At 48.7% G+C, this 25781-nt stretch overlaps 1 protein-coding gene across 2 annotated transcripts in view; it reads left to right on the top strand.

Annotated features, from left to right (window-relative positions):
- SMARCA4 (SWI/SNF related, matrix associated, actin dependent regulator of chromatin, subfamily a, member 4) overlaps positions 1–21735 on the top strand; it is a 90493-nt gene extending 68758 nt beyond the window's left edge. For both annotated transcript variants that reach the window (XM_008158036.3, XM_054717428.1), the window contains exons 30-35: positions 389–642; positions 15396–15504; positions 15818–15919; positions 16657–16789; positions 16989–17131; positions 19853–21735. In XM_008158036.3, coding sequence (XP_008156258.1) covers positions 389–642; positions 15396–15504; positions 15818–15919; positions 16657–16789; positions 16989–17131; positions 19853–19885 — 774 coding nt within the window. In that variant the 3' untranslated portion in view covers positions 19886–21735. The remainder of the gene's footprint in view (positions 1–388; positions 643–15395; positions 15505–15817; positions 15920–16656; positions 16790–16988; positions 17132–19852) is intronic.
- Positions 21736–25781: the final 4046 nt, after the last annotated feature.

The raw sequence follows: 25781 nt of genomic DNA, 5'->3' as shown, positions 1-25781 counted from the left end.
GGGCAAGGAGATCTTGGAGGTGAATGGTGGTGGTGGCTGCACACAATGTGAATGTACCTAATGCCACTGAGCTGCACACTTTTTTCACCCCAAATTTTAAAAAAAGATGCATCGGGTCCAGAGAAGTGTTAAACAGTGTCACCTCTGGGTGGAGGGATACAGGAGTCTATTACACGGGAGTGAAGATATGACTAATTTTTAAAGTACAACCCCCTATTGGTGAAGGACAGGCATGGGTGGGATGTGCTCTGGCCTTTTGTGGCCTTTTGGAGCCTGTGAGAGCCCTGGTGTGTGTCCTGCCCCAGCCAGAACCCACGGGTTTGCGCCGCGGCCTCTGCTTGTCAACCTCGGTGCTGGCTGTCCTATTTTACCACTATTGACCCTGAAGGCCATCGAGGAGGGCACGCTGGAGGAGATCGAAGAGGAGGTTCGGCAGAAGAAATCATCGCGAAAACGCAAGCGGGACAGCGATGCCGGCTCCTCCACCCCGACCACCAGCACCCGCAGCCGCGACAAGGACGAGGAGAGCAAGAAGCAAAAAAAGCGCGGGCGGCCACCTGCTGAGAAGCTCTCTCCCAACCCTCCAAACCTCACCAAAAAGATGAAAAAGATTGTGGATGCTGTCATCAAGTATAAGGACAGGTAAGCTGAGGAATGGGGTGGGTGGGTGGATGCTGGGGGTCCTCAGAGGTGCCTTTCCTGGCCTCCCATGTGCCTGTGAGACCATTCCACAGTCACTGGTTAAACAAGGAAGCATACAAGTGGTGTCAGCATGGGGAGAGGGAAATAAAGAGGGGAGGCCAAGGAACTCTGATGAAAGGAGGTCTGGGGATGAGTTCTCCAGCAGAGGCAACAGCAGGTGGAGAGGCCCTAGGATGATGAGGTGTGGCTTTCGAGATTGAGGTTAGTGATGAGGCGAGGTGGAAGGAGAGGAGTTCTGTGCGGTGATGGGTGCCAGTCCTATGGCCGACTCTCATGACTATGGTGGAAGCCAGAGTTGCTGGAGCAGAAAGGGTTTCTGTTCCTTCTATAGACTACCCCACCTCATTGTCCTGTCCCCATACTTGCATGACAAGCCCAGTTTTCATGCTAGGCCATTGGAGGTCTGCCATGTGTTGGCTGACTGCTCAGGCACTCTGAGCCCTGCCCTCACAGGCACCAAATACAAGAGAGTATGTGTTTTCAGCTTCAGTGGATCTGTTTGTGGAGCACAAGTACCATTTAACTAATAATAAGAAAATAATGGTTCTCCTGCAGCCCTCCAAAGAGAATGTGCCCGTTCTGCCAGTGCAGAGTGGGCATGTGCAGCTGCAGAAGGTGGCCAGGGATGCACGGCCTGCACCTTGCCCAGAACTCTGTTTGTGCTCCCGCTCACCAGTGTCTTATTCCACTTTCTGGTACATATCAGCCCATATGACTCTCTCCATAACCTAAGGGTTATATGGCTTGATTTTATAGTAATGCTTTGCAATTAGTCGTGAAGCAAAGTAAGGGAGAATTTTAATCTGTAGCAGTGGAAAATGTCCAGGTGTGAACCATTAGCACATCATTTAGAGAGATTCTTACCAAGCCTGTCATTTTAGGGGTGGTGACAACTGGTATCCAAATAAAAAATACAAATTGACCTTTAAAAAGAATCTTATTCTCTGGCCGGGTTCCTCAGTGGTTAGAGCATTAGTCCTGGGTCCTGGGTCCCATTCCTGGTCAAGGGCACATATCTGGGTTGTAGGTTTGATTACCAGCCCCATTTGGGGTGCATGCGGGAAGCAACCAATTGATGTGTCTCTCTCACTTCGGTTTCTCTTTCTCTCCCTCTCCTTCTCCCTCTCCCCCCCTCCCTCCCTCCCTCCCTCCCTTCCTCTCTCTCTAAAAAACCAATGAAAAAATATCAAGTGAGGATTAACAACAAAAAATACCTTATAGCCCTGGCTGGTGTGGCTCATTTGAGTGTCGCCCCATGCACAGAAAGGTCGCCGGTTGGATTCCCGATCGGGGCACATACCAGGTTGCAGGTTCAGTCCCCGGTTGGGGTGCCTACAGGAGGCAGCCGATTGATGTTTCTCTCTCACATCAAAGTTTCTCTATTTTCCTCTTCCTTCCTCTTTAAAAATCAATAAAAACATTTTTTAAAAAAAGAATCTTATTATCAAAGAGGAACAAATGATGCACTAAAAAAAAAGGCATATGCGAGTTCATCTGCTCAACCTAAAAATGTAATTAGTGTCAATATTGAGAAGAAAATATTGATGCTAATTTGCTAACTTGACCTTTGAGAGAAACTCCACAAAGAAAAATGTAAAAGGTGGAATATGGAATGTGTAAAAATCCAATGAAAACAGTAGACTTCACCCTGCCCAGTAGTTCAGTTGATTGGAACATCATCTTGTGCACCAAAAGGTTGTAGATTGGACTTCTGATCAGGGCACCTGCCTAGGTTGCAGGTTCAATCCCCAGTCAGGGTGCATGCAGGAGGCAGCCAAACAATGACAAAGGACATATCCTAAGGTGAGGATTAAAAAGATTCTCTCTAAAAAAAAACACAAAACCACAGCAGAGCCCATGTTTTTTCCTTAATGATGTTCTTGTGAGGGAAACTTAAAATTACCAAAATGAAGAAGACCCTTGAAGGTCAGTGGGGCAAGGATGGACTTGACGGAAAGTCATGCTGGTCTTTTGGATATCCATGTGGAGAAGAACCTTGACACTGCCTCACATCATATACATATATTAGTTTAAAATGGATAATAGATATAAATGTGAAAGGTAAAGTTCTAGAAGAAGGCATGGGAGAAACTCTTCGTGGCCTTGAAGTAGGCAGATTTCCTCAACAGGACACAAATGCCACTACCCATAAAATACTTCACTAAAAGTAAGAACAACTGTTCATCAAAAGATACACTGCCCGGCTGGTGTGGCTCAGTGGTTGAATGTTGACCCATGAACCCAGAGGTTGCTGGTTTGATATCCGGTCAGGGCACATGCCCAGGGTTTCAGACTCGATCCCCAGTGGGGGATGTCTGGAGGCAGCCGATGGATGATGTTTCTCTCATTAATGTTTCTTTCTCTATCCCTCTTCCTCTCTCTCTAAATATCAATAAAAACATTTTTTTAAAAAGACACACTCACGATGGTAGTGAAAACTGCCACAGACTTGGGAAAGAACACCCAATTTTAAAATGGGCAAAAGGCATGAACACACATCTTCTGAAAGAAGATGTCCCCATGATCAATCTTCTTCATCAGCATATGAAAAGGTGATGGGGATCATTGCATCAACAACATGAAATGAGTGTGAGATGCCTGAACAGAGTGGCTACAATTCCTTTGAGTGTATGGAGCAGTTGTACCTCACACTACTCAAGATGACATAAAGTTCAGCATAAAGATCAACTTTCTGACCCAGCAACTCCAACCCAGGAGAGCTGAATGCATGTCCCCCCAAAGACTTGTACAAGCACGTCCACAGCAGTTATGATAGTAACTGCCCCCAGTGAAGTAGCCCAAATAGTGTCCAGCTCCAGGAGAACGAGTCGATGGCCCAATTGTACAGCAGAATTCTAACAGCCACAAAACCAGAAATACCCCTGCTCCTTCGAAGAATCTTACATTTTGTTGAATGAAAGAAGCCAGAAACTAATGATTACCTACTGTGTGCTTCCAGTTATATGAAGTTCAGAAGCTGATCCACAATGATAGGCATTGAATAGTGGTTACGTCAAGATGGGGAATTGACAGGGAAAAACCATGAGGGAGCTTTCTGGGGTATTGGGAATATTTTATCAGTTTGAGTATATACATGAAAATGTTCATAAAGGTATATACTTAAGATGTGTGCACTGTCCTGTATAAGGTTATACCTCAATTTAAAAAGAAACACTTGGAGCCCAGCTGGCATGGCTTAGTGGTTGAGGGTTGACCTATGAACCAGGAGGTCACAGTTCAATTCCTGGTCAGGGCCCATGCCTAGGTTGTGGGCCTGATCCCCAGTGTGGGGCGTGAAGGAGACAGCCAATCAATGATTCTCATCATTGATGTTTCTATCTCCCTCTCCCTTCCTCTCTGAGATCAATAAAAATATCTTTAAAAAAAGAAAGAAAGAAACACTTGGAAATGGCAGCCTGAATTTGTTAATGGTGCATTAGATATTTTCAAACCAAAAATATATGTCAAATATCAGTCCACTTTCTTAGCCATCATCCTACAACTCACTGAACAAAACCTTTCTCAATCTCATATTTAGCTGTATATTATACGCCAAAAAATGGCTTCCACAACAAATAGTTGTTCTCCCACCCTGTGTAAGGTTGGATGAGAAATCAGCCAATAAAAGAAAACTGGCTTTTAGGGTTCAGTGACCCCTTGTAGAGACTGTTCTATTGCAGAGTGCTGAGATCCTAGTAAGGATTCTGAGATCCAGTTTGATGCTCTTAGCTGATGTCAGACCCAAGTGGCAGGACACCTTATCAGAGGGTATGATGGTTTACATTTAATCTCACACCCCCCTGGTATGGATAGTGTCACAGAACTTGGAGTTCTCCGTTAGACAAGGGAGAAGAATAAAGGAGTTACAAGGGGGACTGCAAATGTGACCATTAAAGGAAGCCACCACGCCCTGGCCTTGAGAAGCATTTGGTTTGAATTTGGAGACAGCCGTCCACTTGCTATTTTGCTGGTGGTCATACAGGAAGAGATCAAGTTGCACATAAACTCGGGAAAACAGGTGTTTTCCTGGTTGAAAAGTTGCCTCATTTGGCAGATACTTTCAGAGACGTTTGGGAACAAAGTTTATCTAAATGGATAATATTTCTGATGTTCTTAACAAACTGAATTTGAAGCCATGGGGAAAACAACAATGTGATTCACCCTGTTGAGGGGTTAAGTGACAGTCCATAGACCACCTTCAGGCTTTAGGATTCTCTAGAAAAATCTCAGAACTCTCTGAAAGGTGCTATACTCGTGATTATAGTTTAGTAATTACAGCAAAAGCATACAGATTAAAACCAGCTAAAGGAAGAGGTACATGGAGCAGCATCCAGGAGAGCTCCACGCCTTGAGCTTCCTCGTCCCACGGAGTCCCAGACAGCACTGGCAACATCATGAAACAACGGGCACAGAGCATTGCCGGGCACAGAGCATTGCCGGGCACAGAGCATTGCCAGCCGGGGAATCCTAGGTGTCTAGGGTTTTACTGGAATTTAGTCACATAGACACAACTGACTGCCCAGGTGGCGGACGTCTCCAGCCCCTCTGTGGGTCGAGCTGATACCATATGACCTAGTGCCCCTGCCCTAAATCACATTCTCAGACTATCTGGGTTCAATGTGCCCATCAGGCAGGACACTCCAGGGGGTTGAGAGATGGTCTCCCAGGAGCCAAGGGCAAAGGCCAGACCTCTCTCTGGGCCGGGATAAATTTTTTTGCAACTATATGTCACACACCGGGAAGATTCCCAAGGACTGGTCACTGAGCCACACCAAAGAACTGGGGTGGGATAAAAGTGGAGATTGCCTAACTTGCACTTTCTTGTCTCAGACTTCCAGTTGCTCCATTCCAAAAGAGAAAATGAAACATTTGGATTTTTTTTTTTCATTGCTTTCTAGAACCCTATAATTAGCTAACTTCTATACTTGAGTTCAGTCTAGAGCCTGAGGAGAGAATGAATTGTTACAACTTCGTTTTTCCTAGACCCCAAAGAATGTTATCGGTACGATGTCAGCTTTTGAAATCAAGAGTCAGGAGCCTGCGTTGTGGGGCAGGAGGATGTGGTGGAGGAACCACAGGTGGGAGCCAGGGTTGCACCTTGATGCGGTGACTCACCTGAAGTGGCTCAGCCGTGCCTCAGCTGCATGTCTGAACAGGGACGCCCTCCCGCCAGCTGGCATCACTCCAAATGTTGCTTTTCACTGTTGGTTTCCTAATGCCCCATTATATTTAAATACCAGTGCAGTCTTGTATAATACTCCCTTTGTATGTACATCCTTGTCCATATGAAGGTAATGTCCTGTCTTGTAAGCTTAGCTTCCTTCACATGTGTCAGATTCAGGGCTGCCTTGCCCCTCCCTCCCAAGGCCCCATGTGCCCTGTGAGTGGCACTTCCTGGAGTTGTATGGGCGTCTGGCCTTCACAGCCACGGCAGCCTCATATGGGTTGTGGTGAAATGCACTTTGCGCTGTAGGGCCCCTGGAGAGTCTATAGTACTGTGCCTTTGACCTGTGCTGGCACAGATGGTCCCAGGGGCCCAGGGTGGCCTCAGGTAGAAGTGCTTCATAAGCAGAGCCTGAAGACTTAGCAGGAGCCCACCAGGGGAGGAGGAGGGAACGAACGTCACAGGTAGAGGAGACAGCGCATGCAGAAGCCTGGAGGCTGAGTGCACAGGTTTCCCAGACCAGACGAAGCTGAGGGGCCCCCACAGGGGTGAAGTCAGAGTGCCAGGCGTCACAGGTGCTTCTTGATGATTAGAAATCTCAAATGGCATCGAAGAGTCCACTGGTCAACAGCCAAAATCGAAATCTGAATTAGGAATTAAGTTGGAATTAAGAGTTTGCACTTCAAACGTAAACATACAAGTAAGTTAGTCACAGGCTCCTGGGTCAGATTGGTTCCTAGTTGTGGGGCTGTGGGTGCTGCCAGTTGGTGTCTTCCTTTCAGAAGCTCTGTCTGCAGAAGCCAGTTAGCAGGTTTGCAGATACCCTTGGGGCCTTGGGAAAGGTTTCGGAGAAGGAGAAGTGCATTTGCTGAGGTGCTGCCTGGGTGGGCAGGCAGGCCCCAGAGGGCCCCATACAACCTTTTGCGTACCCCCAGGCTGCAGTCGCTGTAGGGGCCGTGGGGCAAGTGACACAGAGATCAGGTTTCAATGTGCGTCTCTCTGCCTTTTTCCAAGTCTGCGGCACAAAAATTGAAGCCCCTATGTGGGGTTATAGAGACCCCCAAGGAGATAACATGGGCCAGGCATGCAACTCAGAGACCACTGTGGGTGAAGAAGGGCCCCAGCCAGATCCACGGTGGTGGCACCGTCAGCCCAGGCCTGGACCTAATGGGAACTGCCCAGGCCTGCAGGCACTTTCCCTTTGCCCCTGCACCTCCATTGTTAGAATAAAAAAGAAGGTGACTCTTCAGAGTTGAAAGGTTATACCTTGATTTACAAGAAAAGCTGGGACAACTTAACAAGCTCAGTGCAGGTTGTCAGGTTGAAGCATTCTTAGGAGAGGTCACTGAAGGTGGCTCCAAGATCCTCAGGATGGGCCCCTGGAGGGGAGAGGGCAGAGGGTGGGAGCTGTACCCTGAGGGGGCAGGGAGGCCTCAGGATTCTCTAGCTTCAGCCTTCTAAAGGCCAGATGGCCCTTCATCTGGAGCCAGAGCCCAAAATGGGTGTCTCCAGAGGAGGAGGCGGCTCTGCCTGCGGGTCCAGGTCTGGGGTCAGCACTATCTGCTGGGCACCCAGCCAGGAGTCTCACCTGAGAGGCACTGAAATGAGATGTCTTAGAAAAGTACTGATCCCATCGTCAAGCCCCGGGCCAGCCTGAGAGTGGGTGCAGGCCGGGCTAAGGGCCCAGTGGGGCTCAGAGCCACAGGAGGATTAGCCAGGTGCCCGTGGAGCAGTGCTGTGGTTGTGAGCCTGCCATAGAATTTGCTGGAATAAGCTCCACCTGCCTTGTTTACCAGACTCTTTATCACGCAAAACAAAAAAGGTTTAGAAGGGTCTTAAAACTAGAATTACATAAAGCTTCAAACAGGACAGGGACAGATACCTGGACTCTGGAAATAAGTAGATTTGGGTGAACAGGTTGAACCTTGACACCCTCCCTTCTGCCTCCCGTGGAGTCCTGTCCAGGTGAGAACCTTCTAAAGTGCACAGTGCATTTCGTCAAGCTTGCACTACTTCTGTATGCACGGAAAACAGAAAAGGGGTGTTCATGACAATAGGAGGTACTAAACAGGTAACACAGGAGGTATGAAATGAATGGGGGGAAAGGAAGAGGAAAAGGATGGGGGAAAAGGTCCGAAGATGAGGTTGCATAAGTGAGAAATCACAAAAGAGGGTAAAATTTTAAATTAAGCTAAGAGACAATTGGATAAAAGGATAAAAAGATGAATTGAGAAATGTTGAACTTCTGAGGTGAAACCAGTTAAAAATATAAGTTAACTATGGTTAAAAATTAGCTGGAGGGAAGGAAGAAGAAGTGGTATGAGGTCTCTAGGTAGGTGTGGAAGTGGTCCATCAGCCCTGTACTGCATCAGCAGTTTCCCAGGCTGCTGACACCAGACACCCCCCACTCATTCTCTGCATAGACCAGAGGACCCCCGGTGCCCTTGGTTCCCAATGTGGGGATTTGCAGTCCTTGGCACTTCAGAAGGAGCTTGAGACCCCCTCTGCCATAGACCTACCTGTTCAGCACTCGGAGCTGCTGACATTGATTAATTCAGAAAATCAAGCACAATTCTTGGGGCCATGGTCCCCTAGCTCTGCAGAAGGTGGCCTTGGGCCTCCCTGCATGCACATGACCACCTCCGCAGGCCTCTTAGAAATGCTCTCTGCAGTGCCATAAACCTGTCATGGGTACTCTGTTCTTTGTCCTGGTCACCTACACCTAATGCCTTCTGAGTGCCTGCCGCAGCACAACACAGCCTGCTTGAGAGAGCCGGCACGTACACACAAAGTACATGCCACACCTAGGAGCACGTCTGGATTACGCTCCAGCTTCTGCTGCTTGCTCTGTGACCCGGGCCTTCTGTCTTTCTCCCCCAAAGCTCAGATCTTGCCTCCAAAATTCTGGTTTCAAACTAAGTAGTTTCCCGGTTTTGGTTACTTGGAGGGGGGAGTCAAGATTTTAAAAAAATGAAATTTGGAATTTATATTTAAACTAGATTGAGACATGCACCCCCAGATGTGTTTTTGGCTCATTTGAAACTATTACCTCATTAGACAGTCACCATCGGAACCTACAGCCAGTGTAGCACTTGGCATTCGGACCCTGCAACAAAGCTCCCCCCATTCTCTCTCTGCACTGGAAGAGTGTGGAATGCAGGGCAGCCTACAAACCATTCTCACTGGTGAATATCATTTCCCTCTCACTCATGCTTAGTCAGAATTTTTTCTGTACTGCAAAGCTGTAAATTCAACACAAATAGATCTTTTAAGGGTGGATGGATACTCAACTGGTGGAGGCTCTTAGTAAATATTTGTAAGTAAGTGCATCTACCCCAGACTTCTTACTTTTGTAATCCTTAAGATATCCTTGACTTGGTAATGTGTCCAAAAATTAAGACTAGGAAATAATTCTATACTAGTACAATTCCCTTTGAATGTGTTTTATCAATTCATTTTCAAACTTTGTTTATCGAGTACCTTCTGAGATTGAGTACCTTCTGAGATCTGTTTCATATAAATACTGTGCTAAATCAGGTTTGAAAATACTGAGTTGCTCATGTCCAGGACCTTTGTTGGCTCAGTTCACTGGTTGAGAGTCAAAAGAGAAATGGTCCAGGTCTAGAAGGTGTCATTGAGAGTTATCATAGGAAAATTGTCTGAACTGGACTCTAGGAAGGAGAGCAGGGCTGAGGGAGTCCTTCCAGGCAGATTGGGACCACTTCTATCTTGAGCACCATCTTCAATCAATTGCTTGTGCCTGCCTGAGACCATGGGAGCTCAAGGGAGAGTGCTGTGATCAATTTTTTATGTCTGCCCCATCAGAGGATGTGGAAGTAAGGACACCATCTGCCCTGGCCAGTAGGACTCAGTGGTTCTATTCCTGGTCAAGGGCACATACTTGGGCTGCAGGTTTCAATCCCTACCCCGTTTGGGTGCATGCAGTAGTAACCAACCCGTGTGCCCCTCTCACATTGATGTCCCCCTGCCCCCCGCTCTAAAAACCAATGGAAAAAAATATCCTCGGATGAAGGTTAAAAAAAAAAATCTGGCCTGCCACCTGTGTATGGATAGCCTGTGAATTAAGAATGGTGTTGTTTTTTAGGTGATTTTGAGAAAATTAAAAGACTTCTATCTCATGATGTGAAATAATGTGAAATTCAGATTTCATTGTTTATAAATAAAGTTTTATTGGAACACAGTCAGAGCCCATTCGCCTTTAAAGTCTGTGGCTGCTTTTGTGCAACAATGGCCAAGTTGAGTAATTGTGACAGATATGGTATGGCCCACAAAGCCTAAAGTATTTACAGTGACTGTTTACAGAAAAGTGTTGCTGACCCTTGATTTAGAGTGGGGTATATGATATAGGAGGTAGAGTCTGCCTGCCACCAATTTTCTGTGTGTGTCTGTAGCCACCTTTCATAGTCTCTCTGGTTTTTTCCATCTGTTTAGCGAGGGGTACTGATAGATCCCTTAGATACTGAAAGTCCATGGTTCTGTATTTTCAGGGCTCTGTTGTTCTCTTCTGATTCTTTGTTCCTCTTCCAGGAGATGTAATTTTATTTTAAGGCTAAACCAAATAGCATACTCAAAGGGATGTGTCAATTCCGACTTTTGGCTTCTGCACATCAGGAACCCAGTTCTAAGCCCTTCAGGCAGAGAAGGGATTTCTTTGGCCTGGAGGCCATGAAGGAGTTAGTGAAGACTAGTTCTTGGGACCTAGAGTCGTCAGTTACCTCTCTCCCATGGTTCTCATGGCTGAACCATGGCTACCACAAGCGACTGCTGCTTCCCCAGCTGCTGGTAGAAAATCCCAGAGAAGGACTCTGCTTGGCTGGCTGGTGCTGCGGTCCTGCTTGATGATGGTCAGCCCCATCAGACCCCAAGTTAGTATAGGGGAGGTCACTTTTCCACAGAGAGGCAGACAGTCTGTGCAAGTTAAATAATAAGGGTCCCCACCAAGGATATTCAAGCTCCAAGGAGAAGGGCTTGTAAAATTAGACAAGGCTTTGGTCTCTCTGAGCACCTCCTGCATATCATGTCCTGTTGTAGTGATGGGGACTGGGCAGTGACGAGGTTGAGGAAAGTCCCTGCTCTGGGAGCTGACATCTAGAGGTAGAATAACATCATTTTTCTCATCATCATATGGATTCTCAGCAACAGCCATGGTTGCTATTGCCAAACCAGTGGCAGCCTGAACTAGAGGCATTAGGGCCATGGCAGGCGCTTCCTTCCTGTCTGAATTGGGGTCATGGGGCTGATGCTGACAGCTTCGTGATTCTTCCAGGCTCCTTCATTTCCATCCCACCCCTGCCAGGACTGCCGGACACGGTCAGGGCTGAGGATGGAGTTCCGAACAACTGTCTGCAGGAGCTTTTTCAGAGCAAGTCTCACAAGATAGGAGGTGTGCTCTTTAGTGGGACTCCTGGTAGTTGCTTCCAGAGTGTTTTCTATAGCGGGATGGTATATAAATGACCGCACCGAGTTGGGGGTGGTGAGGCACCCAGGTTCAAGCCCTGCCCTGTGACCCTGAGGCTTTCACGCTGAGCTCTCTCTTCCTCCATTCATCAAATGTTTTTTGAACACCTGCTGCATACTAGGCTTTGTTCCAGGTGCAACAGACAGAGCAGTGAATAAAACAGGCACGGTCTCTGCCCTCATGGCTCGTGTTCTGGGTGTGGTGGGATGAATGGTAACTTCTATGGACAGAAACTAACCAGGGTGACCGGCCTCATATCTAATCATGTAAAAAGGTGAAAATATCCAAGCTTCTAGAAAATATCTCTGTGACCTGGGAGTAGGCAAAGATTTCTCTAACAGGGCAGGAGAAACGCCAGTTATAAGAGGAAATACTGATAAATTAGACTTTGATTAACACTAGTATCTATTCACCAAAAGACCATCCAGGGAGTAAGAAGACACGCCATAGATTGGAGAAGAGGTTGCAATAAATATGTCCAACAGAGCACTCCCAGGGGAAGCAAAGACTTGAACAGGTATGCCCGACAGGCTGTCAGACCCCAGTGCACCTGTGAAAAGGTGGAAATGTGAATTAAAACCACAAAGCGATAACAATGCACAGCAGGACCCACATCGAGGAGGAGCGACGGGAGCAAGTGCAGCTGCACAGAACCAGGACACTCACCTGCTGCTGGAGGAGTGGACACAGGCTCAGTAGCTACTGGAGCTGGGTGTCCTCTGCCCCGTGACCCAGCACTTCTGCCCCCAGGTAAATTCCCAAGAGATGCGAGCCAAAAAGTCAGACACGAGTGTCCACAGCCACTTGTTTTACATAATATCCCCAGCCAGACACAGCCTGAGTGCCCCTCAACAGCAGATGGACAAGTGGACCACAGGGGGTGCCTGCTCCGGAGCACAAAGCAGTTACTAAACTGAACTGCTGCATGCACCAACGGGTAAACCTCACGGATGGCGGTGAGCGGCGCTGCCAGGCCTGGGGGCTCACCCTGTGTGATCCTGTAACATCGAGTTCAAGAAAAAGCCAAGCTCAGCCAGTGTCAAAGGTCAGGGAGGCTCACAGGAGCCTTAGGCACCTCAGGGAGCCAAGTGCTGAAGATGTGTACCTTTGTCTTACAGCTCACGCCTCCTTTTTTATTAAGAGGCCTGAGGACAAGGTGGGCAGGGGTCAGAACACTCTCAGGAGAAGATGACATTTGTGCTGAGGGAGGGCAGGATTCTGGGTTTCTTAGGAGAGCAGTGACGTGGGCCCTGACGTGGGTATGAGAGGGACACTGACATCAGAGGCCATGGACAGTCCATCCTGGAGGACTGTGTGACTGTCAGAAGGACTTTGGGATTTATTTACAGGAGGTGGAGAGCTGTGGGGTATCCACCTCTGATAAAGAGATGAGGAGGGCCTGGCCAGCATGGCTCAATAGTTGAATGTGGACCTATGAACCAGGAGGTCACCGGTTCGATTCCTGGTCACGGTACATGCCCAAGTGGTGGGCTCTATCCCCAGTGTGGGGCGTGCAGGAGTGATCTCATCATTGATCTTTTTATCACTCCTCCCTTCTCTGAAATCAATAAAAACATATTTAAAAAAGAGAGATGAGGGTTGGTGAGCCAGGCTGGATGGCTCTTGATCTCAAGCCAATGGCTTGGGGTTTAGTGGACTGACTCTCCAAGGGACTTCTGAGCAATTAAAATCTTAAATCAGTGGCTTTCCAAAAAGCCTTGGCTGTCTGAGAGAGGACAGCTTTAAAAGGCCCTGTGGTTCTGGCACCCTCTCCCTCGTGTACACCCAGGTCAAGGCCTCTGCACTCACAGCTCATTACAGCTGAGAAGGGTTGTCGGGCTGGTGGCAGGTGGGCCTTTATTCCTCAAAGACGTGATTCCCCCAGAGGTTTATAAGAGGAGGCCCTGTTTCTTTGCTCTCAAACAATTTCTTAGGCTGGCAGAGGAGAGGGGGTCTTATGAAACTTTCTGCTCTGTAACAGCACTAGAGTCCCACCTCTGGAGCTTCCTAGAGGGCCACATGCACCCCTGAGGCCGGCCACCTGCATGGATTTCACAGGTGACGGGGCGTGTGGCCAGGCTCCACTGGCCCTGGCACTGCAAGCAGGGCTTTTCAAGCTGGAAGTCTGTGCCCATTAGTGGGCTGTGAAGTGAATTTTGTGGGTCCCAGCTGGCATTTCTCAGTGAGATGGAGTAGAAATCGGAGTCCATTGCACTTTGTAAGGGAGACTAATGCCCCACAGAACTTGTTACTTTACACGTGTGGGTGAGAGTCCTGGGTCAGAGTGTAAAATGCAATGCTCCCCAACATCGTGCCAAAGTGTGGGATGACACTGCCGTGAGAAAGGAGGGCTCTGCATGTTTTGTTACCTGTTCTCATTCTTGGAGTTTACACACATGAATTCCAGTTGCTTGTTGCCAAACCACCCACCCGCCTGTTCGTGAGAGAAGGGAAGCCTGTGTCAGGGAGGAGCTCCCTGCTGGGAAGGACAGCCTGGAAGCGGTGTGCCCTGTGACACCTGACCCTGCAAAGCGGGAGGAAAGAAAGCGGGAGGCGGCCACTTACTGGTGTCCTCACGTAACACAGGGAGGAAGGCAAGGCCCGAGGTGAGCTGTGTCCTGCCAGGGCAGGCTGAACTTTTGCCTTAGTTCCTTCATCACAACAATTAAAATAACAGTGTGATGAGAACTCGTGTTAAAATGTGTCTGGCCCACAGCAAGTGCTGGCAGTTGTCCAAGGCAAGTAAGGTGCAGGGAGCGGGTTCCAGCCCGTCTTTCAGGCCAGGGCCCTCATGATGCACAAAAACCCCAGATGAACAAAGGCTTCCAGGGATCCCACTGGGAACGACCTCGGGGAGGCGGTGCTGGCCAAGCTGCTCCTTAAGGCCATTATGAAATTGGGGCATCCAGCGACAAAACCCGAACAGCAGTTGTGTTGTCACTCCTGTCTTCCAGAATAGTGAACAAAAACAAGGGGGCAAACTTGGGGATGGAGTGGGCAGGCTGCTGTGTCTTTTGAGAATTCTGTTGAAAAGAAAAGGAAAGCAGTTGAGCCAAAGGGGCTCAGCCCAGAGCCAGCTCTGGGTCTGGATCCACGGTCTCAGATGTGACTGAAAAGCCCGAGTGGTGAAGCAGCCGGAAGGAGGTGGGGCAGCTGAGCGGATCTGACATTCTGACAGCAGGACCTGGATAAAAGCACAGCTGGAATGAGTGGGTGCCTGGGTCGGGGGAGAGGCCTGGAGAGCAAGGTTGCCACCAGGTCACCAACTCCCCGGCTGGCCCTGGGCCTCCTCTGGCTGTTTTGGAGCCCCAGCAGGACAGAACCCCTGGGCACGTTAGGTTCCTGGAGGCAGAACCGCCATCCTCCAGGCTGGCTGAACAGCAGGGAGACTGGCACAGGGGGCATTGTCTTCTCCCCTGGTCCTTCAGGTCTTGAATGCAGCTCCTGTTCACTCCCTCCCCGGAATGATGTCTCATCTGAGCTCCTGTCCCTAGTACAGAGCCAGGCTCAGGTGTGGTGTAACCTGCTGGCCTGCTGCACAGGTTTCTCTCCATGAGTGAGACCCAGGAGTGGGTGCAGGAGGCCCGGTCGTCTCTCATGGGTACACATGCCACGTCTTTCCTCAGCTCCCTGTGGAAAACAGGAAGCTGAGGAAAAGGCTAAAAAACAGCTTTTATCTTTCGTTAACATCTTGCTGGGGGGCATCTCTCTCCCTGGGTTTTTGCCAGATTCTCTGACAGTCACTGCTCCTAAGTGCTGCCTGCAAGAGGCACACACATGCTTGCAAACAGTCACCTCTCTGAAAATGCTGGTGCTCAGTGCTCCCAGCACCGAGCAAACTGATATTTGCCTCGTGCATAGTCGTGATCTGTCCAGTGCCGAGGCTGGCTTTGTGGCACGTGGGCTGAGGGGGGCAGGGAAGTTGAGTGAGCTCAGAGCCTGGATTGAAATACATCCCTGACTTCTCCATGCATGGTTGCCTCTCCAGAATGTTCCAGGCTCCCCCAGTTGGCAGGGCCTGTGAGTAATGTCCGTTCTGTTCCCTTACAGTAGTAGTGGACGTCAGCTCAGCGAGGTGTTCATCCAGCTGCCCTCCCGCAAGGAGCTGCCCGAGTACTACGAGCTCATCCGCAAGCCCGTGGACTTCAAGAAGATTAAGGTAACCCCAGCGTGGGGGGCGGGGCTCTCACGGACCCAGGACCTTGGGCCCCCTGGCTAGAGACCCGATCATTGTCTCTTGGGATTCCTCGTGGCCCCAAGTGTCCCAAGGATGTGTCACCAGGCCACCAGCGTTCGGGACTCCTGCAGGGTTACCCAGACTTCAGGCCTCAGTCATGTGGGTCTGGGCTTCTGTGTCTGCACAGAGGAGCCCGAGACTGGGCTGTGACCTTGTCAAGCAGAGAGACTCCCAGCCCCGGGTCCCCAGGCACAGGTGGAGCCCAGCGGTAAGGCTGCTCTCTGGTGCCCCGCAGGAGCGCATCCGCAACCACAAGTACCGCAGCCTCAACGACTTGGAGAAGGACGTCATGCTGCTGTGCCAGAACGCGCAGACCTTCAACCTGGAAGGCTCCCTGGTGAGGAGGCGCCCCCTTCCCAGCCTTTGCCACCTTCACAGCTGGGCCCCAAACTACCATGCCCCTTGCTCCGTTTTGAATTGACTGGTGTAAAAGTAATTCCCAACAACTTGGAATATTTTACTAATTACAAAAGCAGTATGTGTTCATTACTGAAAAAAAGGGCAGAAAGTAAAGACAAGTAAAATAGAGAAAGGAGACTCAGTCCCATCCATCTAGGTGGCCCTGTGAACAACTCCTGTTTATCTTGGAATTTTATTTTGAATTCACTAGGGAACTCTTGAAAGGAATCTTACGGATGTTTCCTTTCCTATGATGAAATTAACACACACAGTCTCAGTGTAGCAAAGTTTGCCAAGTGTGTGTGGGATAGGTGCCTCCTGGAGAAGGTTTTACAGTCATAAATTTGGGGAAAATAAGGGATGTGCATTTCTGGTTACTGCAGATCTCAGAGCCTTTAAAAGTGCTCGCTGTGATTCTGGGGGAGGATCCTTCAGCTGTTTCTTTGTTTGGCGGGGGTGGGTGGGTTGTGTGTGTGTTTTTTTTTCACCTTCAGCTGTTTCTAAACTAACACACCTGACCTTTTATCTGGAACCATTTCATAATCCTGATGTTCTCTTGGGCACCGATTGGGAAAGGACAGTTGAGATGTCCCTCTGTCCCACATGGGCCAATCTGGCCCGAGCTCCCCCTCCATTGGGCCCCAGCCCTCTCAATACCCGCGTGTTTCTGCCCAGATCTACGAAGACTCCATTGTCCTGCAGTCCGTTTTCACCAGCGTGCGGCAGAAAATAGAGAAAGAGGATGACAGCGAAGGCGAGGAGAGCGAGGAGGAGGAGGAGGGCGAGGAGGAAGGCTCGGAGTCTGAGTGTGAGTCCTGGGGTGTCTGGGGGTGTGGTTGTGGCTTCCTGGGATAGTCAGGATCACAGGGTTCACGCCCACCTGAGAGAACCAGAGGTCTCGTGCCCCGTCCATTCACAACTTGCCCAGCTCCCAGGTGCCCCCAACTTGGGAGAGCACAGCATCTCTCCCAAGCTAATGTTTCCCCCCCTTTCTGATCCCACCCCAGCCCGCTCGGTTAAAGTGAAGATCAAGCTGGGCCGGAAGGAGAAGGCACAGGATCGGCTGAAGGGGGGCCGGCGGCGGCCAAGCCGTGGGTCCCGGGCCAAGCCGGTGGTGAGTGACGATGACAGTGAGGAGGAACAGGAAGAGGTAAGCCCCAAGGCCCTGGAACAGGCGGGAGGTCCAATGGCAGTTGGGTCATTGGAAGTCCATCTCCATGCCAGGTCCTGGACCCATACCAGGTGTACCGGTTAATAATGCGGATTTTTTTCAATAGGTGGAGTTACACATATGTTGATATATATGCGATTTGATATGGATGCTATTTTGTTGTATTGACAGCAAGCTTCAAAACTTCATATGTCAAATTTGCTGAAGGTGTTAACATCAGAGATATTTTTACGCTTAAGTGTCGAATTTCATGCCAAAAAAAGAGCATTTGTGGGAAGTTTTAATTCATTACTTTATTTTGAAGAAAAGTGCTGCTGAAAGTTATCGTATACTTAGGGAAGCTTATGGTGAAAGTGCTCCATCTCAAGATACTTGTGAACACTGGTTTAAACGCTTTAAAAGTGATGATTTCAATGTGAAAGACAAAGAACGTCCAGGTCAACCGAAAAAGTTTGAAGACCAACAATTACAAGCATTATTGGATGAAGATGCATGTCAAACTCAAAAACAACTTGCAGAAAGATTAAACGTTGCTCAGCAAACAATTTTCAATCGTTTACAAGCAATGGGAAAGATTTCAAAGGAAGGAAAATGGGTGCCACATCAATTGAACGAAAAATAAATGGAAAACCCAAAAGTCATCAGTAAAATGTTGCTTCAGCGGCACAAAAGAAAGTTTTTTGCATCAAATTGTGACTGGCGATGAAAAGTGGATTTATTTTGAGAATCCCAAATGCACAAAATCATGGGTTGATCCAGGTCAACCATCAATATCGACTGCAAGGCCAAATCGCTTCGGAAAGAAGACAATGCTCTGCATTTGGTGGGATCAGGAAGGTGTGGTGTATTATGAGCTTCTAAAACCAGGTGAAACCTTTAATACTGATCGCTATCGACAACAGATAATTAATTTGAATGACGCTTTGATTGTAAAGCGACCAGAATGTTCCAGAAGACACAGCAAAGTAATTTTGCTTCATAATGACGCACCATCACACACTTCAAAACCAGTTAAAGACACGTTAAAAGATCTTGCCTGGGAAGTATTAATGCACCGACGTATAAACCAGACCTTGCTCCTTCAAATTACCACTTGTTCTGATCGATGGCACACACACTTTCTGAGCAGCACTTCAAAACGTACGAAGAAGTGGAAAATTGGGTCTCTGAATCGTTTGCCTCGAAACAAGAAAAGTTCTATTGGGACGGTATCCACAAATTACCTGAAAGATGGGGGAATGTGTAGCTAGCAATGGACATTACTTTGAATAAAGCACTTGTGATGCTCTCTTGAAATTATCGTGTTTTCTGATTATAAAATCCGCATTATTAACTGGTACACCTGTTAGGCTCTCACATCCCCACTCCACAGATGGGGAAGCTGAGGCTCATCATTGTATGACCTGTAACTCAAGCCCAAGTCCATGTGACACTAGAACCAGTCCTCTGTACCAGTGGGCGTCTGGGGACAGGGTGGGTATCCTGTTCTCTTCCCACTGCAGCAGCCTGCACAGCTGCCTGCCAGGACCCCAGGGCTGTCCTGCCATGGCCCAAGGTGGGGCCAGGTCTTTTTTGAGCTCAGGGGCAGGAGACACTGGGATTCAAGATGCCCCTGTACAGTCCCTGTCCCCTCAGCCTTCCCAAGCAGACACAGTGCCTTGCCGTCCAGTCAGAGCTGTCACGGTGTCCTTAACCCCATGTGCCTGGGTCTCTCCACTCGGGGCTCTGTTCTGGCCAGCCTGGGAGGATTTCCTAACAACGCTACTGGGTTAAAAAAGACCTGGCTCCACAATTATAAAATGGCATGGAGCAAAAACCATGAATGGGGCTGATGCATGTCCCCTGTTGCAGGCTGTGGTCCCACACACTGGGGAGAAGCTGCAGGCTTGTCAAGCCCACAGAGGGCGATTTTTGGGATATGGGGTGCGGGAACAGACCCACTTGCTGGGTCTAAATAAGCTTTGCCTCCTGGCCCCAGTCCAGACACCTGGCCCTTCCCTGCTGTGGGACCTGGGCAGTTAGTTCACTTTACTTCCGAGCCTCAGTTTCTACTTCTACAAAGCAGAGAGGTGGACTGGATTATGGGGCCAGGCTCCTGGCCAAGCTCAGTAGGCGCCATTTTGGTGTTGATCTTCTTCTATAGCCATTTGCAATAATAGCAAAACTAAGTACCTTGCAATAAATCTGACTGAAGACGTGCATGACCTTCTGAGGGTGTCAGTGCTGCCCTGAACACGAGGAGGTGTGCCCATGCTTCAGGAGAGGAGGTCTGGACTATAAGAGTGCCCCCCCTGCCCAGTCCAGATCCAGCAGGGCATATTATGGCCCTTGCCAAGCTGCTCACAATGTTTAAACAGCAGAGCAAAGATCTTTCATGGTTAGGAACAGCCACGGTGGTTTTGAAATGCAAGGTCAGGGGGCACAAGGACAGGGCAAACAGCAATGGGATGAAGCAGGGAGGACCTGGTGAGACTCCCAGATTCCAAGGAAGAGTCCGTGTGGGTACGGGGCCAGTTCTCAGGCGAGAGATGGCGTGGCGGAAGGGGCTGAGGCCAGAGACCGCTCCACCTCCAGCCTCACGGTGCCTGTGCTGCTCACACACCCAGGAGAAGCAGTTCCACTGCCTCCACCAGTGTTTCCGTCCCAGGGTCCCCGCCAGGATGCAGACGACTCATGCTCTCTTCTCCTGTCCCCCTCCAGGACCGCTCAGGAAGTGGCAGCGAGGAAGACTGAATCCAGACATTCCAGAGTCTCGACCCCAAGCCCCTCGTCCCAGAGCCGAGGCGGTGTAGCTCTTAGCAGTAACGGGTAGCAGCAGATGTAGTTTCAGACGTGGGGTATAACTGTATAAACAAAAATCTTCCATATTTATACGACAGAGAAGATGTAGGGCTGTTTGTGTCTGGTCCTGTCCTGGCATCAGTAGCGTTTGTTAACAGCATTAACTAACTGTTTAAAATGACAAAAAAAGAATTATGAATTGGGGAACACACGACACCTGTTTTTCTTTTCCTTTCCTGGCAGTACTGTTGCGGCCGCAGTTTGGAATCACTGTAGTTTAAGCCGTGGATGCATGTGTGTAGCCGTCCACTCCTTGTACTGTATTTTATTGGACAGGTCACACTCGCTGGGGCCGGGGGCCGCAGGCCCGGCGGGGGTATGTCAGTGTCACTGGATGTCAAACAGTAATAAATTAAACCAACAGCAAAACTCAGCCCTTTGCCTTCTTCTGGTGGACTTGTTCCCGCTCCTGGCGCATTGGCGGTGAAGCCTGGCAGCCTTGAGGAGCTCGTGTCCTGTCACCAGCTCCCGGGTAGCCTCTCACTGTGGATACTGAGGCCAACCTCACACCATCTAAGGACAAGCTCAGGCTGTTGGCCCTGCTGGGTGCCACTGTCATTCCCATCCTTTGTTCAAGCCTGCCCTGTCACAGGAAGCAAGCAGCGTGGTCCCTGCCCTGCCTGCAGCCATGGTGGGATCAGGGAGATGGTCAATGAACAGGCATGCCGTACAAAGCGGTCAGTGCTTTCAAGTCCACCATCTGGACCCCCACAGGGAAAGGTTCTATTGGCTGCTCTTGTCCTCAGTGTAGGTCACACTTTCCTGTTTCTTTGCATGTCTTGGAATTTGTTGTTCAAAAGTGGGCATTTTATTTTATTTTTTATTTATTGAATTTTTATTTTTTTTTTCTTGTATGTGCCCTGACTGGGGATCGAACCCTGTAACCGTGGCATATCAGGATAACGAACGCTCTAACCAGCTGAGCTACGCAGCCAGGGCTAAAAGTCGACATTTAAAAAATAGATTGTCACAACTCTGAATTCTGATTCCTCCCAAGGAGAGTTGTGTTTTGTTTTGTTTATTGTTTGCTTAGTCATTGCTGAACTAACTACAGTTTATGTCTCCCCATCAGTGTGCAGCAGCTGATGGCTGCTCAGTTCTTGTTTGTTTGTTTTTAATTCTTTAATTTTAATCTGGCTTCCTCTCGGAGTTCCACCAGGTCAGCCGAGTTTCAAGGTCAGCTTGTGATGGCTCAGAGGTGGTGCTCAAACACCGGAGTCAGTGAGGCCCTGTGCCAGTGGCCTGGGCTCGGGCATTTTGCAAGTCAGACCTTTGCTCCCTGCCCGTCCCTCTTGTATTTTCTCAGCACATGCACACAGCCTCCCTGTGAGCAAGTTGCATAGATTTGTGGGTTGACAGGGCTCTCTCCAGCTCTCCCAAGCATGTGTGCGGCCCCTCAGGATGTATGGGGCCAACTGAGGCTGTCTCATTCCTGGACTTCCTGTCTGACTTTATCAATCTGTTGAGACCAGGATCCCCACTTAAGCTAGTTAGGAGACCTCCTCAGCCTTGCCCATTCCTTCTACTCTGAGATCCCTACTACTTCCAGTATCCCCAGGGCCTGAGGCTTCCCACTCAGCTCCAAATCAAGTCAGCCTCCTCCAGCAGTGATTTTCATGGCAGTGGGAAGAAGCTGGGAGGCCCCGGTGGGAAAGTGGGGGAGACAACCCCAGGCAAAAAATACTATCTCCACTGCTCTGTCATTCTTTCAGTTTTCTTGAATAAATGCTTAATTTGTCAAATGCCTTTGATAAATCTCCAGAATCCTGATATGGTTGTTTTTGACAACACTGTAGTTTCATTGTTGATGCTGTTAGGGATGGATTTGCCAAGATCCTCACTCCATCATTTTGGAAGTCTCCCCTCCCCCTCTTTCCTCCCCCCCTTAATAGCTTTGTCTTTATTTTAATACATTTGAATTTATTTTAATTTTTACAGAAAATCAGCTCACCAAACCCTTGGTTTCATGGTATTCAGGATGAGACCAATTTAAAATATTAGTCCCTTGAGAGGGAAAAAGAATACACTTAGAACTGGAAAATGAGAAAAATATAATGCTATAGTTTGAGAATTCTGACTTAAGTTAGACACGATTTCATATCTCTCGTGTCAGAGTCTGGAGTTGGTGTCTCAGAGTGCAGGAGTACACAGCCACGTCACCTCCCGGCCCACGCGGTTGCAGGAGCTCCATCTATTCATTCCATATTCCCAGCTGTCCACAAGGAGGCACCCCCCACCCCAGCCTTTAGGGACCCTCTGTGGAAACGGACACATCATGTGCTATTGGCCACGATGCAGTCGAATGGTCACACACAGCTGCATAGGATGCTGAGAAATGCAGCCTTTCCGCTCTTGCTGTGTGTCCACCTGACGATGTGGCTCTGTTGCTAAGGAAGGAGGGAGCCAGGGGTTGGGAAGGCTTATGAAGCCTGAAGACCCAGGAAATGAGGTGTGAGCCCACTACTCACCTGGTGATTATCCTGTTTTCAGATGTGAAAACTGAGGCACAGAACAGAAGCATTTGTCCGAGACTGCACGGCTAGTCTTGGAACAGGTGTTTCTTAAGCTGTGTTTGCCCTCCTTCCATGCTAGGCGGTTGGGGGTTTGAATCCTGGCCCTGCCGCTTCCAGGCTGTGTGACCTTGGGCAGCTCTCTGCATCTCAGCCCACTAGGAGATGAGAAAACAACATATTCAGGAAGGTTTTCACTTCAGGCATTTTTATGTTTTCTGTGACAATGAAAAGGAAAATTATTCTGAGGGGAAAAAAATGAAAGGAATTGACAGTTGGTTTGCGTGTCCACATGTGCAAAGCCAAGTGTCATGGTGGCCCAGGAGCACATGGACTCTGGTAGGGGTGAGAGGTCAGGGCTGCAGGTCCCTGGCCTGGCTCTTCCATGTCAGCCTTGGCCTGAGGTCCTGGAACCAAGCTCATGTGGACACTGGCCACAAACCAGGGGTCTCCATCAGTCAACTCCTGCGGCTCCTGGTGACAGCTGCTTGCTCCCTCCTCCCACTCCCACCAGCCTTTGCTCTCAGCACCCTTCTATGAGGATGGCCTCTCCCTCTATCTCTGCCCTGCTGGTCAGTGCCTTCCCCCTTCCTCCCACCAACCCTGAGGGAGGAAGTGTGCCCTTTTCACAGGTGATACAAGTGGGGCTCAGAGAGGGTGAGGCACTTGCCAAGACCACACAGATTTGAGCTCAGGCTTGTGGGCCACAAAAGTCCTCAGGAGCAGAGACTTGCTCTGGGTCAGGAGGAAAGGCCTTGGGTCTGGCAGAGTGAAATGGCCCCATGGAAAGGGTGGTCGGCTGAGCAATGGGGTGCAGTTCTCTGTGTCCAGGGAGGCGGGGAAGCAGCAGGCCACGGGTGGGACTTCCATGGAATGGCTTAAGGCTGGAATGTCAGGTGTCAGGGCAGGAAAGGAACCCACTGAGTGCCTTGATGCAGCTGGGACTGGGAGGGGGCGGTCAGGAAGACTGGGACTGCATACCTGACACAGTGCCACACATCCTCCATCCTCCATGCAGTTCTAGAACCTTGCAACTCCCTGCATCAAGACATAAAGCCTAATTTTTTAATTGAATTTATTGGGGTGACATTGGTTAATAAATTACATAGGTTTCAGGTGTACAATTCTATAAATCATCTGTATATTGTATTGTGTTCACCAAACCAAGTCTCCTTCTATCATGATTTATCCCCCCTTTGCCCTCTCGTACCTCTCCCCACCCCCTTTCCCTCTGGTAACCACCATACTGTTGTCTGTGTCTATGAGGTGGTGGTTTTTTCTTTGCTTAATCACTTCGCTTTTTACACCCAGCCTTCAGCCCGGCCTCCCCTCTTGACAGCTGTCAGTCTCTTTTCAACCCATTCAACCCATTCTCCTTTTAATTCTTCAATCCATCCAACTGCTCCATCCTTGGCCCCCATCTGAGTCACCACCATGGGTCATCGCTAGTCTGGACGAGTGTGGTCAGCTCCTCCCTGGTTCCCCAGCTTCCACACTCATGCCTGGCCATGCTGCTTGTCCCACGTGGCCAGAGGCTTCTAAACTACTATCATTCCTGAGTGCACATGGGGCCCTGATCATCTGAGCCTGGCATCTCTCCAGCCAAATCATATCTACCTCAGCTACACGAACTTTACACTGCAGACTTCCAGGCATTTGCATGTGCGTGTCCCTCTTCCCATAATGCAAATCTTCCCCTGAGCCTCAAATCCAATGTCACTTTGCTGCCCTGGCCAGGTGGTGCAGTTGGTTAGAGTGTCATCCCGTTGCACCAAGGTTGTGGGTTCGATCCCTGGTTGGGGCACATAGAAGAATCAACCAATGAATACATAAATAAGTGCAACAACAAATCTCTCTCTCCCAATTAATAAATTAAAAGAAAGTTGACACTGATGAACTTAAAAAAGTCATTTTCCTTCCCCTTGCCTTTGTAGAAAGTCTAGGGAAGGAAGCATGTAGGCTCCCCCTAAAAGAATCCTAAAAAGGTGTGTTTTCAAAGCATACTCCATGGCACCCATGAAGGCTTGTTGATAAGTAACCAACAGGAGGGGAATGGGAAAGTTGAATTGGTGGAAACTGGAAAATGTTAGCTTGTTTGCTGAATACTTTGAGGAACTGACAGTGGAGTTCTTTCTATTTGCTGCTTATCTTCAGGAACCACAATGAAGAAATACAAGTAGGGTCCTGGCCGGTGACTCAGTTGGACCATCAGCCCTTACATCAAAAGGTTGTGGATTCAATTCCTGGTCAGGACACATCCCAGGTATTGGGTTCGATACCCAGTAGGGATGTGTATGGAAGGCGACCGATCCATGTTTCTCTCTCAAATTGCTCTCTCTCTCTCTCTCTCTCTCTCGGATTAAGAAAAAAAAAAAAGAAATACTAGTATGTGAAAAAAAGAGATGTTATCCTATTAACCACCAAGTAAATGCAAATTAAAATAACGATGAAATTATTATTATTCAGCTTAGCAAATTGGTAATGATTTGTTAAATAATAACATGCAGTGTTGGCAAGGTGATGGAAGGCTTGCCCCCATATTAGCAACTATACCTGGATGTGACTTTCTAAAAAGCAATCTGACAGGATGAATTTTAAATGTTGCCCTAGCTGATTTGGCTCAGTGGATAGAGTGTCTGCCTGCGGACTAAAGGGTCTTGGGTTCGATTCTGGTCAAGGCCATATGCCCAGGGTTTCGGGCTTGATTCCCAGTAGGAGGCATGGAGGAGGCAGCCAATCAATGATCCTCTCATCATTGATGTTTCTATCGCTCTCTTCCTCTCCCTTCCTCCCTGAAATAAATAAAATCATATTTTTAAAATAAATAAATAAATGTTATACCTACCCTGGCTGGGTAGCTCAGTTGGTTGGAGTATCTTCTAGGCTTTCAGGTTTGATCCACAGTCGGTACAAACCAGGGTCAACCAGTAAGTGCATAAATGAGTGGAACAACAAGGCACTCTCTCTCCCTCTCTCTAAATTCAATTTTAAATTTTAAAAAATATATTTATACCCTTTTCTCAGGAATTTCTCTTAAGGAAATCATTAAAGATACAAAAATATGAAGGAGTATTATTTTCATTGGGAATGAAAGTGTTCAACAATAATGGAGTAGCGGGGCAAGGGGAGACATATGTAATACTTAAAACAATAAAGATTTTTTTTAAATAACCATTATTATAAAAAACTAGCGTTCCCGTTGCAGGAAAAATCCTGCAATAGGGTTTACTGCTGCACTCTACCACCCCGCCTGCTCTCCTCCCTTCTCCCCCGACCCA

Source organism: Eptesicus fuscus, chromosome 6 (assembly GCF_027574615.1).
Source record: "Eptesicus fuscus isolate TK198812 chromosome 6, DD_ASM_mEF_20220401, whole genome shotgun sequence".
NCBI lineage: Eukaryota > Metazoa > Chordata > Mammalia > Chiroptera > Vespertilionidae > Eptesicus > Eptesicus fuscus.
The sequence above is the reverse complement of the archived record's forward strand: the minus strand, read 5'-3'. Positions and strand labels throughout refer to the sequence as shown.